Here is a 14,010-nt window from a genome sequence, read left to right as displayed (position 1 = left end):
CAGTTAAGAATGTCCCTAAGTATGTTTGGACAGTTAAGAATGTCCCTAAGTATGTTTGGACAGTTAAGAATGTCCCTAAGTATGTTTGGACAGTTAAGAAAGTTCCTAAGTATGTTTGGACAGTTAAGAATGTCCCTAAGGATGTTTGGACAGTTAAGAATGTCCCTAAGTCTGGTTAAGAAAGTCTGATTGGACAGTTAATACATCTCCTAAGTCTGATTGGACAGTTAATACATCGCCTAAGTCTGATTGGACAGGACACAGAGACGACAATGGCAGAATAACAGCTACAATTAAGTCACATCACAGCCAATCACAACGGCTCATGCACTAAAGATCAACAAGTGTACATTTTTTACACACTAGGCTTGGTCTCCATGACGGGGGCCATGTTGGACCCTGCAACCTGACTGCATTCCTTCTCCTGTCCTGCTGCCGGCCTACTGCTGCTCCTCACTTCCTCCATCTCCTCCTCTTCTCTCTGCCGGCCTGCTCAACCTCTGCTCTCACGTCTCTAGCAGACCTAGATGTAGTGTTGGACCTGGATGTAGTATTGGACCTGGATGTAGTATTGGACCTGGATGTAGTGTTGGACCTGGATGTAGTATTGGACCTGGATGTAGTGTTGGACCTGGATGTAGTGTTGGACCTGGATGTAGTGTTGGACCTGGATGTAGTGTTGGACCTGGATGTAGTATTGGACCTGAATGTAGTATTGGACCTGGATGTAGTATTGGACCTGGATGTAGTGTTGGACCTGGATGTAGTGTTGGACCTGGATGTAGTGTTGGACCTGGATGTAGTGTTGGACCTGGATGTAGTATTGGACCTGAATGTAGTATTGGACCTGGATGTAGTGTTGGACCTGGATGTAGTGTTGGACCTGGATGTAGTGTTGGACCTGGATGTAGTGATGGACCTGGATGTAGTGTTGGACCTGGATGTAGTATTGGACCTGGATGTAGTATTGGACCTGGATGTAGTGTTGGACCTGGATGTAGTGTTGGACCTGGATGTAGTGTTGGACCTGGATGTAGTATTGGACCTGGATGTAGTGTTGGACCTGGATGTAGTATTGGACCTGGATGTAGTGTTGGACCTGGATGTAGTGTTGAATCTGGATGTAGTGTTGGACCTGGATGTAGTGTTGGACCTGGATGTAGTGTTGGACCTGGATGTAGTGTTGGATCTGGATGTAGTGTTGGATCTGGATGTAGTGTTGGATCTGGATGTAGTGTTGGACCTGGATGTAGTGTTGGACCTGGATGTAGTATTGGACCTGGATGTAGTATTGGACCTGGATGTAGTGTTGGACCTGGATGTAGTATTGGACCTGGATGTAGTGTTGGACCTGGATGTAGTATTGGACCTGGATGTAGTGTTGGATCTGGATGTAGTGTTGGATCTGGATGTAGTATTGGACCTGGATGTAGTATTGGACCTGGATGTAGTGTTGGACCTGGATGTAGTATTGGACCTGGATGTAGTGTTGGACCTGGATGTTGTGATGGACCTGGACTGTTCTCCTCCAGCCTGCTGAAGGCTGCCTCCACCCTGTTTTCCTCCAGTCTGCTGAAGGCAGCCTCCACCCTGTTCTCCTCCAGCCTGCTGAAGGCAGCCTCCACCCTGTTCTCCTCTAGCCTGCTGAAGGCTGCCTCCACCCTGTTCTCCCCTAGCCTGCTGAAGGCAGCCTCCACCCTGTTCTCCCCTAGCCTGCTGAAGGCTGCCTCCACCCTGTTCTCCTCCAGCCTGCTGAAGGCAGCCTCCACCCTGTTCTCCTCCAGCCTGCTGAAGGCTGCCTCCACCCTGTTCTCATCCACCCTGTTCTCCTCCACCCTGTTCTCCTCCACCCTGTTCTCCTCTAGTCTGCTGAAGGCTGCCTCCACCCTGTTCTCCTCCAGCCTGCTGAAGGCTGCCTCCACCCTGTTCTCCTCCAGCCTGCTGAAGGCAGCCTCCACCCTGTTCTCCCCTATCCTGCTGAAGGCAGCCTCCACCCTGTTCTCCTCCAGCCTGCTGAAGGCTGCCTCCACCCTGTTCTCCTCCAGCCTGCTGAAGGCTGCCTCCACCCTGTTCTCCTCCAGCCTGCTGAAGGCTGCCTCCACCCTGTTCTCCTCCAGCCTGCTGAAGGCTGCCTCCACCCTGTTCTCCTCCAGCCTGCTGAAGGCTGCCTCCACCCTGTTCTCCTCCAGCCTGCTGAAGGCAGCCTCCACCCTGTTCTCCCCTATCCTGCTGAAGGCAGCCTCCACCCTGTTCTCCTCCAGCCTGCTGAAGGCTGCCTCCACCCTGTTCTCCTCCAGCCTGCTGAAGGCTGCCTCCACCCTGTTCTCCTCCAGCCTGCTGAAGGCTGCCTCCACCCTGTTCTCCTCCAGTCTGCTGAAGGCTGCCTCCACCCTGTTCTCCTCCAGCCTGCTGAAGGCTGCCTCCACCCTGTTCTCCTCCAGCCTGCTGAAGGCAGCCTCCACCCTGTTCTCCTCCAGCCTGCTGAAGGCTGCCTCCACCCTGTTCTCCTCCACCCTGTTCTCCTCCACCCTGTTCTCCTCTAGTCTGCTGAAGGCTGCCTCCACCCTGTTCTCCTCCAGCCTGCTGAAGGCAGCCTCCACCCTGTTCTCCTCCAGTCTGCTGAAGACAGCCTCCACCCTGTTCTCCTCCAGCCTGCTGAAGGCTGCCTCCACCCTGTTCTCCTCCAGCCTGCTGAAGGCTGCCTCCACCCTGTTCTCCTCCAGTCTGCTGAAGGCTGCCTCCACCCTGTTCTCCTCCAGCCTGCTGAAGGCAGCCTCCACCCTGTTCTCCCCTATCCTGCTGAAGGCAGCCTCCACCCTGTTCTCCTCCAGCCTGCTGAAGGCTGCCTCCACCCTGTTCTCCTCCACTCTGCTGACGGCTGCCTCCACCCTGTTCTCCTCCAGCCTGCTGAAGGCAGCCTCCACCCTGTTCTCCTCCAGTCTGCTGAAGGCAGCCTCCACCCTGTTCTCCTCCAGTCTGCTGAAGGCAGCCTCCACCCTGTTCTCCTCCACTCTGCTGACGGCTGCCTCCACCCTGTTCTCCTCCAGCCTGCTGAAGGCTGCCTCCACCCTGTTCTCCTCCAGCCTGCTGAAGGCTGCCTCCACCCTGTTCTCCCCTATCCTGCTGAAGGCTGCCTCCACCCTGTTCTCCTCCAGTCTGCTGAAGGCAGCCTCCACCCTGTTCTCCTCTAGTCTGCTGAAGGCAGCCTCCACCCTGTAGTGTGGGCTCTGAGGAGAACAGCAGACTGAATACTATACTAGCAGGCTGCACGAAGTTAGCATGGAGGTTAGGGGATACCTCTGGCATGTTATTGTTGTTATTGCTGTTCCCTGTTAGATGGGACTGCTGCGGAGATTAACCATAGTCTGGGCTCTGGTCCGCCTGTCTCTCTCTACTCCAGTCTGCCTCTGTCTGGTGGGTACTGGCTGAGGCTCTAGACTCTAGACTCGTCTGAATCCTTCTGAAGGTGTCTTGAAGTCAATTTTAAAGGTGGAGAATTTAGAGTCAACATTGGAGGCAGAGTCTTTTGACTTGACACCATTGGACCTGTCAAAGCAGACAGTGGTGCTCTGAATGCCAGGGGCTGGTGTGGTGCTCTGAATGGTACTGCCAGAGGTAGTGGTCTGAAAGACATAGTCAGGGGCTTGATATTCTGGAGGGGCCTCATTAGGGGCCTCTACCCAGTCAGGGTATAACACAGGCCTCATTAGGGGCCTCTACCCAGTCAGGGTCTAACACAGGCCTCATTAGGGGCCTCTACCCAGTAAGGGGCTTGATATTCTGGAGGGGCCTCATTAGAGGTCTCTACCCAGTAAGGGGCTTGATATTCTGGAGGGGCCTCATTAGAGGCCTCTACCTAGTCAGGGGCTTGTCTAACAGGGGCCTCATTAGGGGTCTCTACCCAGTCAGGGGCTTGATATTCTGGAGGGGCCTCATTAGGGGCCTCTACCTAGTCAGGGGCTTGTCAAAACAGGGGCCTCATTAGGGGCCTTTACCCTAGTCTGTGACATGATTACACCTGACCTTCTGACCCAGTCCCTTACGCCCCCTGACGTCCCTTCAGAGTTATGCTCACCAATCTGAAAAAACTGCAGTCTCTCTTCAACAATATCCCGCTTGCTCATGTCAATCGCACCACTGCGAGTCATCTCAAACATCTTCCCTTCATGGAAGGGAAATGGGTTAGGCTCGCTAGTCGGCGTGGTGCTATCATCGGTCGGGGTTCTGGCAGGGGTCGTGTCTGGGGTCGTGGCCTGTGACCTGTCGTCTGCTGCCAGCCCAAACGGCTTCGGCTCGTCGTCTTTTATCCTGGCGTCAACCACTTCATCGTCACCTCCTTTACTGGACCAGGGGTCAAAGTCCAGACCTTTAGTAGCAACAGTTTTAAATGGAGAGTCAAACGCCTCCTCTAGCTTGTAACTAAAGTACGTATCAGAAAACCCATCTTTGTCCTTCTGGTCCTGAGAGCTGGCCCCATCCGTTTTAATGTCAACTGGATCACTTTTAGCTTGAGCCTTTCTGCATTCCTCCTCCGGTGTTTTTTCCTCTTCAATGACCTCTAGTTTGGTCTGACTGAAGGAGCGGTCGCAGGACCGGAGCATGCTGTCTGAGGCCCACACGTCCTTCCTGCTGTCCGGCAGGCTGAAGGGTTTAGTGTCCATCTCACACAGACCATCATCCTCATCCTGCATGTCATACCCGTCCAGGGAGTCAATCTCAGTAGCGTCAGTGTCATGAGAGAACTCTGGCGTCGAGGCGATAGAACAGTCTGTTATGGACTGGTCGTTTCCATTCTGTTCAGAGTCGTACTCCACTGTTTTACCAGCTTCGTAAATTCCATTACTTCCATTAGTTCTGTTAGTTCCTGGCTCTTTGTTGTTTCTGTTTTTATCCTGTTTTGGGGATTTGGACCCACTCTTGTCCTCCTGCTCCTGCCCCTCTGAGATCTTAAAGGTGTATTTCTTAAAGGAGAGGGGCTGGAAGACGGACTCATCATCACTAGAGTCACTGTCGTCAGCCCCGGGGGGGACCGGGGAGGGGGGCTGGACTCTGATGATGGGCTCCGTAAGGAAGTGTTTATCATGCTCTTCCTGGAGATTGACCTCCATCATCTCCGTCTCCAAGGAACCACATGATCCCTCCTTCTTCTTCTTCTCAGGGCTGGACTGCTCAGAGTCCAGGGGAGGCGGAGGGGGGAACTGGATGTACGCTACTCCTTTGTCTTTAGGCGTCTGTCCAGCCTGGTGGTTTCCATTCTTAAGGTCAGCTGCTGTGACATTAGGTCTCTCTGGTGGGAAGTCCTTGAAGGAAAGGTCCTGGCCCTGCTCGTCCTCTGAGGAGTCCTCAGAGACCTCTGGAATAGGGCTGGGCTGGAAGGGCATGAAGCCCAGGATGGAGTCTGGTGTTCTGGAGGTGAGGTCATAGCTGACCTCCTCTGAGCTGGGGGTCTCTGGGGTGAGGGGACTCTTCCCTGAGCTGTCTATGAAAGAGACCTGCTCTAGCGTGTCATCATCAGGACTGGCCTGAGGCGATGAGGGCTGTTTCTGTTTGTACAGTACCCCTCCTCTGCCCTCTCTTTCTCCCTGCCTACCCACCTGGACACTCACATACACAGGTAATGTTTTGATGCTTTTGAAGTTTTCTCTGGTGGTGGTTGTCTCTGATGCTAATCTCTCTTGTTTTTCTCTTGTGCAAGTGTCACGCACATTGTTCAAGTTAGAATCTTTTGGTGCGTTATCTAATATTTCTAGAGACGTGTCTGTTAGTTCTTCTGTCTTTATAGGGCTTGTTACTGGGCTGACCTGCATTCTGTTCATAGTTAGTATGGGGATTTGGGATGTCTTTTCAGATGGCTTAATTACTGTGTCTTGTTTTGCTTTCTTTGACTGATCGCTGTCTGAGTGACTAGACACAGACCTGACTGGGATCTGGGACTCTGGCCTTTTTCTAACATTCTTGTTTGGTGCATCCCCATAGTCTTTAGACACAGGTTCAGAATGAGCAACCCTATTGGTTGTGGGACTTGATGCGACCTGTCTGGAAGGAGAATCCCTTCCGGAAACGTCTGCTTTTTCACCTTCACCACTTCTCTCCTTGGGTGTGTCATGTGATGCTGGTCCCTTTCCACCCTTACTGATCCCAATCCTCTCCTGGCTCGTTGGGGTCCCAATCCTCTCCTGGCTCCTTGGGGTTGTTTCCTCTGGGTCTTTATCAGTCTGCCTTGGGGTTGTTTCCTCTGGTTCTTTATCAGTCTGCCCTGTTAGGTGTTTTTGGGCTGTGGTGTATAGTAGGTTCTTATTAGTCCGTTTGTCTCCTGATTGTTTTGGGGCAGCTGATGAGACAACTGACTTACTGCTATTTGAGGCAGGTCCTTTGGGTTTCTCTGGACTCTTTTTAGAAGGACTTCCTTCCTCTGTGGCCTCAGACCCTTTAGTTGTCTTTCCTCCAGTGAACAGTTGATCCACCGGCAGTTTGCTCTCCTGCAGCCTGCTGACTGGGGGTGTGGACTGTACTAGCTGAGAACTCCTCTTATCTTGGTTCTGAGCCTCTGATTCAAACTTCATCCTAACAGAGCTCACTTTAGAGGTGGAGGCTTTAACATGGCTTGGCTCAGACCATTCCTCCACCTTTGTCTGCTGTTTGGATGTCTCCTCACTGAAGCGGGAGAGAACAGCTCTCTCTGGACTGTTGGGTAGACTAGAGCTCTTCCTCTCAGTCGTACTACTGAACAGTATGTTCCCCCTTCCCTTGCCCCACTCCTCCCCCTCTGCCTTGGCTTTCTGCTGGGTTTTCTCTGGGCTACCACAGGTGGAGCTGGGCCCAGACCTGGTCTCCCTGGGGTCTCTCTTTGGAGGCTTTTTCTCCGGGGATTGCAGCTCGTCGTTCAGTTTCTCAGTTTTGTCACGGAAAAACTGAGAGACCTCGCTTAGTTTCTCCTCCGCTTCCTTGACAGTTTGATCCACGCGGTCCTCGTAGATGAGCTTCTCTCTGTTCCTGTCCAGCTTGTCCTCGGTGAAGCGCATCCAAACGGCATGTTTTGGACTGCCTGGCTCTGCGGTGTAATGCAACACTGTCACTTTGTCAAACTGGTCATCCTTATGTGAACATTTACCTGACTTAAAGGATGTATCCTTTGATGACTTGAAAGTGAACTCTTTCCTGGGCACAGCCCCTTTCTCACCGTAATCGCTCTCTGCCCCATGCGACTCTGAGGTCATACGGTGTGTTTGGTCGGCCATAGAGTCCTCTGTATCAGAGTGGGCTATGTCTAGTTTCTCAGAATGGAGCATCTTCTCAGCGAACCTGTAAGACTCTCCCCTGAGTTCAGAGAGCTCGTCATCGTGATAGGAGTCATCGGCCATGAGCTGAGCGGAGCTGGGCCGGCTGTCATCAGCAGTAAGCTCCTCCCCTTCCTGCTGCGCCTCGTTGTAATTAGGCAGTTCTTGGATTCTACTGTCTCCTTTATAGAAATAAGAGTCTGGATGATTCTTGGTCTCCCTGATAATCACCTCAGTTGGTTGGAATGTGTTTCCTTCTTTTTCTATGTGAACCTCCATTATTCTATTGGCTTTAGTGTCGTTATCAAGGAACCTAGGGGTGAGTTCATCCCCTTTGACAGAGTCCTGGCCAGCCTTGTGCTCAAACAGTCCAGCTAGTTCCTTGGAGGGGTCCCTTCCGGACTGGAATGCTTTCATGATGTCTCTGACTGACATGGTCTCTTCGATCCTCTCAGAGCCGTCCTTCAGCTGCGGCTTGTGGTAAACCATGCGCGTCGTGGTGGTGATGTGGGTCTCCTCTTTGAGCCTCATGCTCTTGCTAACGACAGAGTCAGAGTCGTCAGACACTTTAATCTGGAATGATTTGACTTTGTCTTTGATGAAGGCGGCGGAGACCTCTGGTTCAATGCAAGCCGGCGATGCTGAGGCTGCCTCCTCCATCAGCGCCTCACCGGGTCCGTCTGGGCGCTCGTAGCTCCTGATATGGACCACCTCGGTCCTAGTCTCGGTGATGCAGGGGGGGATGGGGTCAGTGAAGGGGGGTTTGGGCCCTGTGCTCTCTGCACTTTGGGGGGCTGAAGGAGTCTTTTCACTCCTGGTCTCAAAGCCGCTGTCTGACAGAGGACTCTTATCCTGCTCATGAGAGAAGTCCTCTGGTGACTCCAATATGGCGTCAGGTCCATTATACGTCTCTGCTAGTTTACATAAGTCTTTCTCCGAGGCAGAGGTGCGCATGCCTGGGGGCGGCGACATCTTGAGTTTCTTCAGTTTCTGTTTGTCCTCCCCTTCCCTTTTCGCCTCCTCATATCGGCTCTTCATCTCGGCCATCTTAGAAAGAGAACTAGCGCCTATGTCATTGGCCAGGTAGTCAACAACCTGGGCTAGATTAAACTCTTTACTGGGCATAGACTGGGGCCTAAAGGAGAGGGTGTTAGCGTCAAATGGGGGGTGAAAGAATTCCTCAGCACTTTGCTGGGCTTCCTCTAACTCATCTTTAGAGAATTCCTCCCACTCCTCCTCAGAGGGCTTCCCTCTACAGGCTTGACTATCACTCACCACATCCTTGGTCAGTATCTCACTGACTTTAACTAGATCCTCCTTCACTTTCTCTACTATCGTGAAGGGCTCCTCATCCTCCATCTTAGGCTCTTTAGGGGTCTGAGACGGAACGTTCCTGGCCGTTCTGGGGTCAGTCTGTAAGATGGCCGTCATCCTGATCAGGTCCTCCTTCATATCGGCCACGTCTTTCAGGATGTCCTGATTGGAGGACAGGGAGGAGGGCGGGGTTAGAGTGAGCCCTGGGGGGGTGATGTAAGGAGGGGACTTCACTGCCGTCTTTGACCTGCGAGAGTCTGCAGGCGACATCTTCAGCGACCCCGGCCCTTTTTTCACTTGGGACTCGGTCACAACATCGAGAAAAGAGTACACTGGTACAGTCATTGTATTGTATGTTGCTGAGGTGGTGGAAGAGGTTTGAGACCTCATAGAGCCGTAGACAGAAGTTGAGTTGTCCGATCTACGTGAGGAGGACACTGATTTGAGTGTTCCGTACCCCGAAGAGTTAAAAGTCCTTTCAGCCTCATTTATAGCTGCTCTAACATTGGACGTGGCAGTGGGAGGGGCGGGCTGTATCCTCTCCTGCAGACTGATAGACCTATCAGAGAGCAGGCAGGAGCAGGGGGAGGAGGGAGAGGGGGAGGAGGACTGAGAAGAAGAGGCGTACTTCATGGGAGAAACTAATCCATTCACCATAGCAGAGGCTTCTGAGGAGTGGGCTGGTGAGGACAGAGAGGGGAGGGGCTTCACCTTAGACGTAGCTGAAGTAGTGGACAGGCCAGCGATGGTTCTGACAGGGGAGGAGGATGAGGACAGGCCAGCGATGGTTCTGACAGGGGAGGAGGATGAGGACAGGCCAGCGATGGTTCTGACAGGGGAGGAGGATGAGGACAGGCCAGCGATGGTTCTGACAGGGGAGGAGGATGAGGACAGGCCAGCGATGGTTCTGACAGGGGAGGTGGATGAGGACAGACCAGCGATGGTTCTGACAGGGGAGGAGGATGAGGACAGGCCAGCGATGGTTCTGACAGGGGAGGAGGATGAGGACAGACCAGCGATGGTTCTGACAGGGGAGGAGGATGATGAGGACAGGACTGATTTTAAGGGTAATCTAGAGTTGTACATGTTGGCTGTGGACTTGGGAGATTTAGGTTGAGTCATGGTTGATCTATCTGGAACAGACCCTGTGCTAGAGGCTGGGGTGGTCCTGGAAGAAAACGGGGTGGATAGTCCTTTAATGAAGACAGGATCTGCTCCAGGTTTAGAGGAAGAGGACACCAGACTGGCAGAGACCTGGACAGGGTACTGGGCCTGCTGTACAACAGTCTTAACAGGGGAGGCCATAGTTCTATAGGATCTGACAGGCGAAGAAGCTACGTCGCCAGAGGACTTGACTGAATGTGATGGTGAGGCTCCGAGGGTGGATTTGATTGGAGAGGCAGAGGAGAGCAACCAGACAGACTTTAGTGGCGATGCAGATGGTGTGTTGGACGGTGAGCTGGAGAGGGCGCCCAGTCCACACCTTGCTTGGACAGTGTGGGGAAGAGGCGCAGCCGACCATGCCTGGTAAGATCTTGTTGAAAAGACAGGTTTGTGAGCGTAACCAGCAGGCAGTGTTCTTGCTGTGCTTCGCTCAACTGTTTCTTAAATAAGCAAAATGAAATCCAACAGAAAATCAACAGAAAATGGTTGAAAAACAGAGAGACCAGAGGAAAAGAATGTGTCAGTGACGCTTCTATTATCAAGGGAGGAAGAACAATGCTTTGATGAAGAGTTGAAATGGGGAATGATGGTAAAAATGCAGCCGTAAAGGAAATATGATCCACTATGATCCATGGTTCCGACAACGTTACACAGTAAGATGGTAAAGAAGCCCAATGAAACACATACAGCAACACAACCACTAAGACCAAGACAAACTAAACATATACACGGCAACAAGACAAACTAAACATATACACGGCAACAAGACAAACTAAACATATACACGGCAACAAGACAAACTAAACATATACACGGCAACAAGACAAATGCACAGAACCCAGAATAACATCAAACTTCTCTCTTTAGACTTTGGATGTGCTATATTCCTCTGCCCCCGGCTAGCAGATCAATCTGCATCAGTGCCTTTTATCTGTTTGGTCTGAAATTCCACGTTTCCATTCCCTAATTAGGGTGTTCTGACAAAACAGAGGTCAACACTATACAGAAGCCTCCATCTGTCTGTTTCACAGCAAGATATATGGCGAAACACAGCTCTAGGTTTTAGCTCCATGATATCTGTGCATGTCATGCAAGACTGAGTAGCCTTAGCGACAAGCGACTACGGTGGAAACTGTAGCAGCTGAGAGAAAAGTCAGCAATGACCTTCCATGCAACAGAACGAAGACGCTACGCAATCACAAAGCCAAAAAGAGCAAGGTTTCTACAATAAACAAGCTAATCATTATGTTAGTCAATCAAAGCTAAATCTGTATGTCGCGATTTGAGTTATTTTATTGCCGGTGAAAAAATAATATCTTTAAAAAATAAATATATATATATATATCACATTGTGGGCAAGCACAGCACAGTAACTTAAAATACTCATGAAACAAAACCATGCAAAGTAAACCATGTCAAAAACAAGCATGTGGACTTACAATACAAGTTATGTAGGTGAGAATATGCATATATCACATATAAATATGTAATAGCTATAATCTGTGTTGTTCACTCAATATGTTACATGTTAATGCAAATCAATATTATTATTATTATTGTTATAGAAGTTAGTGAAAATGTCACACTCACTCATGGCGGGCTCGGCGAGATAGCTGTAACGCTTACGCAAGGCTAGAGATGTAAAGGTATGACGTCGTTCTGGCTTTTCTGTCTGCAACAACAACACACAGTCCTATCAGTTCTCTCTGTTAGAAGATGGATGACCTGACATCACCTAACTACTGATGACCTGACATCACCTAACTACTGATGACCTGACATCACCTAACTACTGATGACCTGACATCACCTAACTACTGATGACCTGACATCACCTAACTACTGATGACCTGACATCACCTAACTACTGATGACCTGACATCACCTAACTACTGAACTCCTCAGATCAATAGGATCTGAAATGTATGGTTTCTAAACGCAAGTAAATGGTTCCCGCTATCCCTGGGTGGGTTGGTTCCCGCTATCCCTGGGTGGGTTGGTTCCCGCTATCCCTGGGTGGGTTGGTTCCCGCTATCCCTGGGTGGGTTGGTTCCCGCTATCCCTGGGTGGGTTGGTTCCCGCTATCCCTGGGTGGGTTGGTTCCCGCTATCCCTGGGTGGGTTGGTTCCCGCTATCCCTGGGTGGGTTGGTTCCCGCTATCCCTGGGTGGGTTGGTTCCCGCTATCCCTGGGTGGGTTTAGCTATCCCTGGGTGGGTTGGTTCCCGCTATCCCTGGGTGGGTTGGTTCCCGCTATCCCTGGGTGGGTTGGTTCCCACTATCCCTGGGGGGGTTGGTTCCCGCTATCCCTGGGTGGGTTGGTTCCCGCTATCCCTGGGTGGGTTGGTTCCCGCTATCCCTGGGGGGGTTGGTTCCCGCTATCCCTGGGGGGGTTGGTTCCCGCTATCCCTGGGTGGGTTGGTTCCCGCTATCCCTGGGTGGGTTGGTTCCCGCTATCCCTGGGTGGGTTGGTTCCCGCTATCCCTGGGTGGGTTGGTTCCCGCTATCCCTGGGTGGGTTGGTTCCCGCTATCCCTGGGTGGGTTGGTTCCCGCTATCCCTGGGTGGGTTGGTTCCCGCTATCCCTGGGTGGGTTTAGCTATCCCTGGGTGGGTTGGTTCCCGCTATCCCTGGGTGGGTTGGTTCCCGCTATCCCTGGGTGGGTTGGTTCCCGCTATCCCTGGGTGGGTTGGTTCCCGCTATCCCTGGGTGGGTTGGTTCCCGCTATCCCTGGGTGGGTTGGTTCCCGCTATCCCTGGGTGGGTTGGTTCCCGCTATCCCTGGGTGAGTTGGTTCCCGCTATCCCTGGGTGGGTTGGTTCCCGCTATCCCTGGGTGGGTTGGTTCCCGCTATCCCTGGGGGGGTTATTAACTTGTCTCTTATAGTAACTGTGATAACTAAACTGGCCAGAGTTACTTCAACATTGTTACGTTAACAAAACACTGTAAATCCTTAACGCTAGCCTATTAACAACATATGTAAAGGAAATCAATTTGGCTAATTCGTCATCTAGAAAATTGTTCATATTACAATCTAAGAAGTAAATCAGCAACAGCTCTGCATGGTGAACTTAAGAGTGTTTTCCTAAAGGGGACAGATCAGGGGACATGGATGGATGGGTAGAGGTAGAGCCCAGGGTTTCCATCATGCAGTGTATAGATGCTTAACAGAAGCAAAGCCAGATGATCATATGGCAGCAGAGGACAGAACAGAGGACAGAGGACACACAGAGGACAGAGGACACACAGAGCAGTGCTGTATAGACCGGCACAGAGCAGAGCCTTATTGAACAGCACAGAGCCATGGAGGGACGGGGTAAAGGTCACCAGAGAAGGACAGAGCCATGGAGGGACGGGGTAAAGGTCACCAGGGTACTGTATATTACCTCTTCATCTGGGTCTGACTCCATTTCCTTGGGTTCCCAAGATGCATTGCAGAAACAGGTGGAATAAGGAGGGGAATGGACAGGATGTGAAAAGGAGTGATTGACAGAAACAGTTAGAGAAGCCAGCAAATAAAAACACAGAAAAAAGCATTGAGAATCTAACAGAAACCACGGCAACAACCACAGTCAGCCAGTTGGAAAGAGAAAGGCACCAAAGCAGAAAGTCCCAAATCAGATGGGAGATTTGGTTGGCTAGGAAACAGCCAAAGATAACCACTATGAAGCACTATGAAGCTGAAAACAGATAAAAGACAGACTCAGGAAGCCCTTTGCCTCTAGCATCCTGCTCTATCCCCTCTGAATGAGCATGGGATGATATGGAACACAGCCATGACAACAGCTGAGCGCTCACCTTCTTCAGCGCAGGTAGGGTGATGTTCAGGTTACACACGGCCGTCTGGGGGAGACCCTTACTGGTCTTAGTGGTCTCCTTCAGGAACGTCAGACGGCCACACGGCTCCTGGCTGTTGTCTCTGACCTAGAGAGTAACCAAAGCGTTTAGGTGATATTCACTACATGAAAGAATGCACACAGTTTATGGTTCTTGATGCTATAGATTCCATGCTATCAACTCTACTACTGTGATGTCAGGAAGCCTCTATCCTAAGAGTTCCTGAGGGTCAAATGAACTCATGAAGGGCGAGTACTCATTAAACCCAGTGATCCAGTTCAGTAGCCATAGACAGGGTCAGTATGGACCTGTTGGAAGGGGTCACAGGATCCACAGGGAAGGAGAGCCATGTTGCTGCAGCAGAGTTCAGGAAGCCAGTGACAGATCAATCAGATGAGCTGGCAGGCAGGATGGAACTAGGA

General features: G+C 51.4%; 1 protein-coding gene across 1 annotated transcript in view; it reads right to left on the bottom strand.

The window, feature by feature from the left end:
- Nucleotides 1–14,010, bottom strand: part of LOC311117250 (ankyrin-3-like) — a gene marked incomplete at both ends in the record, with an annotated part of 141,938 nt that overhangs the window by 43,539 nt on the left and 84,389 nt on the right. Inside the window, 7 exons of the mRNA XM_084192221.1 lie at nucleotides 364–481; nucleotides 542–1,459; nucleotides 1,554–3,227; nucleotides 4,032–10,189; nucleotides 11,340–11,427; nucleotides 13,138–13,164; nucleotides 13,550–13,675. Coding sequence (XP_084048347.1) covers nucleotides 364–481; nucleotides 542–1,459; nucleotides 1,554–3,227; nucleotides 4,032–10,189; nucleotides 11,340–11,427; nucleotides 13,138–13,164; nucleotides 13,550–13,675 — 9,109 coding nt within the window. The remainder of the gene's footprint in view (nucleotides 1–363; nucleotides 482–541; nucleotides 1,460–1,553; nucleotides 3,228–4,031; nucleotides 10,190–11,339; nucleotides 11,428–13,137; nucleotides 13,165–13,549; nucleotides 13,676–14,010) is intronic.

This window comes from Coregonus lavaretus (assembly GCF_964263955.1).
Source record: "Coregonus lavaretus genome assembly, contig: HAP1_SCAFFOLD_657, whole genome shotgun sequence".
NCBI classification, from domain to species: Eukaryota; Metazoa; Chordata; class Actinopteri; order Salmoniformes; family Salmonidae; genus Coregonus; species Coregonus lavaretus.
Note: the sequence above shows the minus strand (reverse complement) of the source record. Positions and strands in the feature narration are given on the sequence as shown.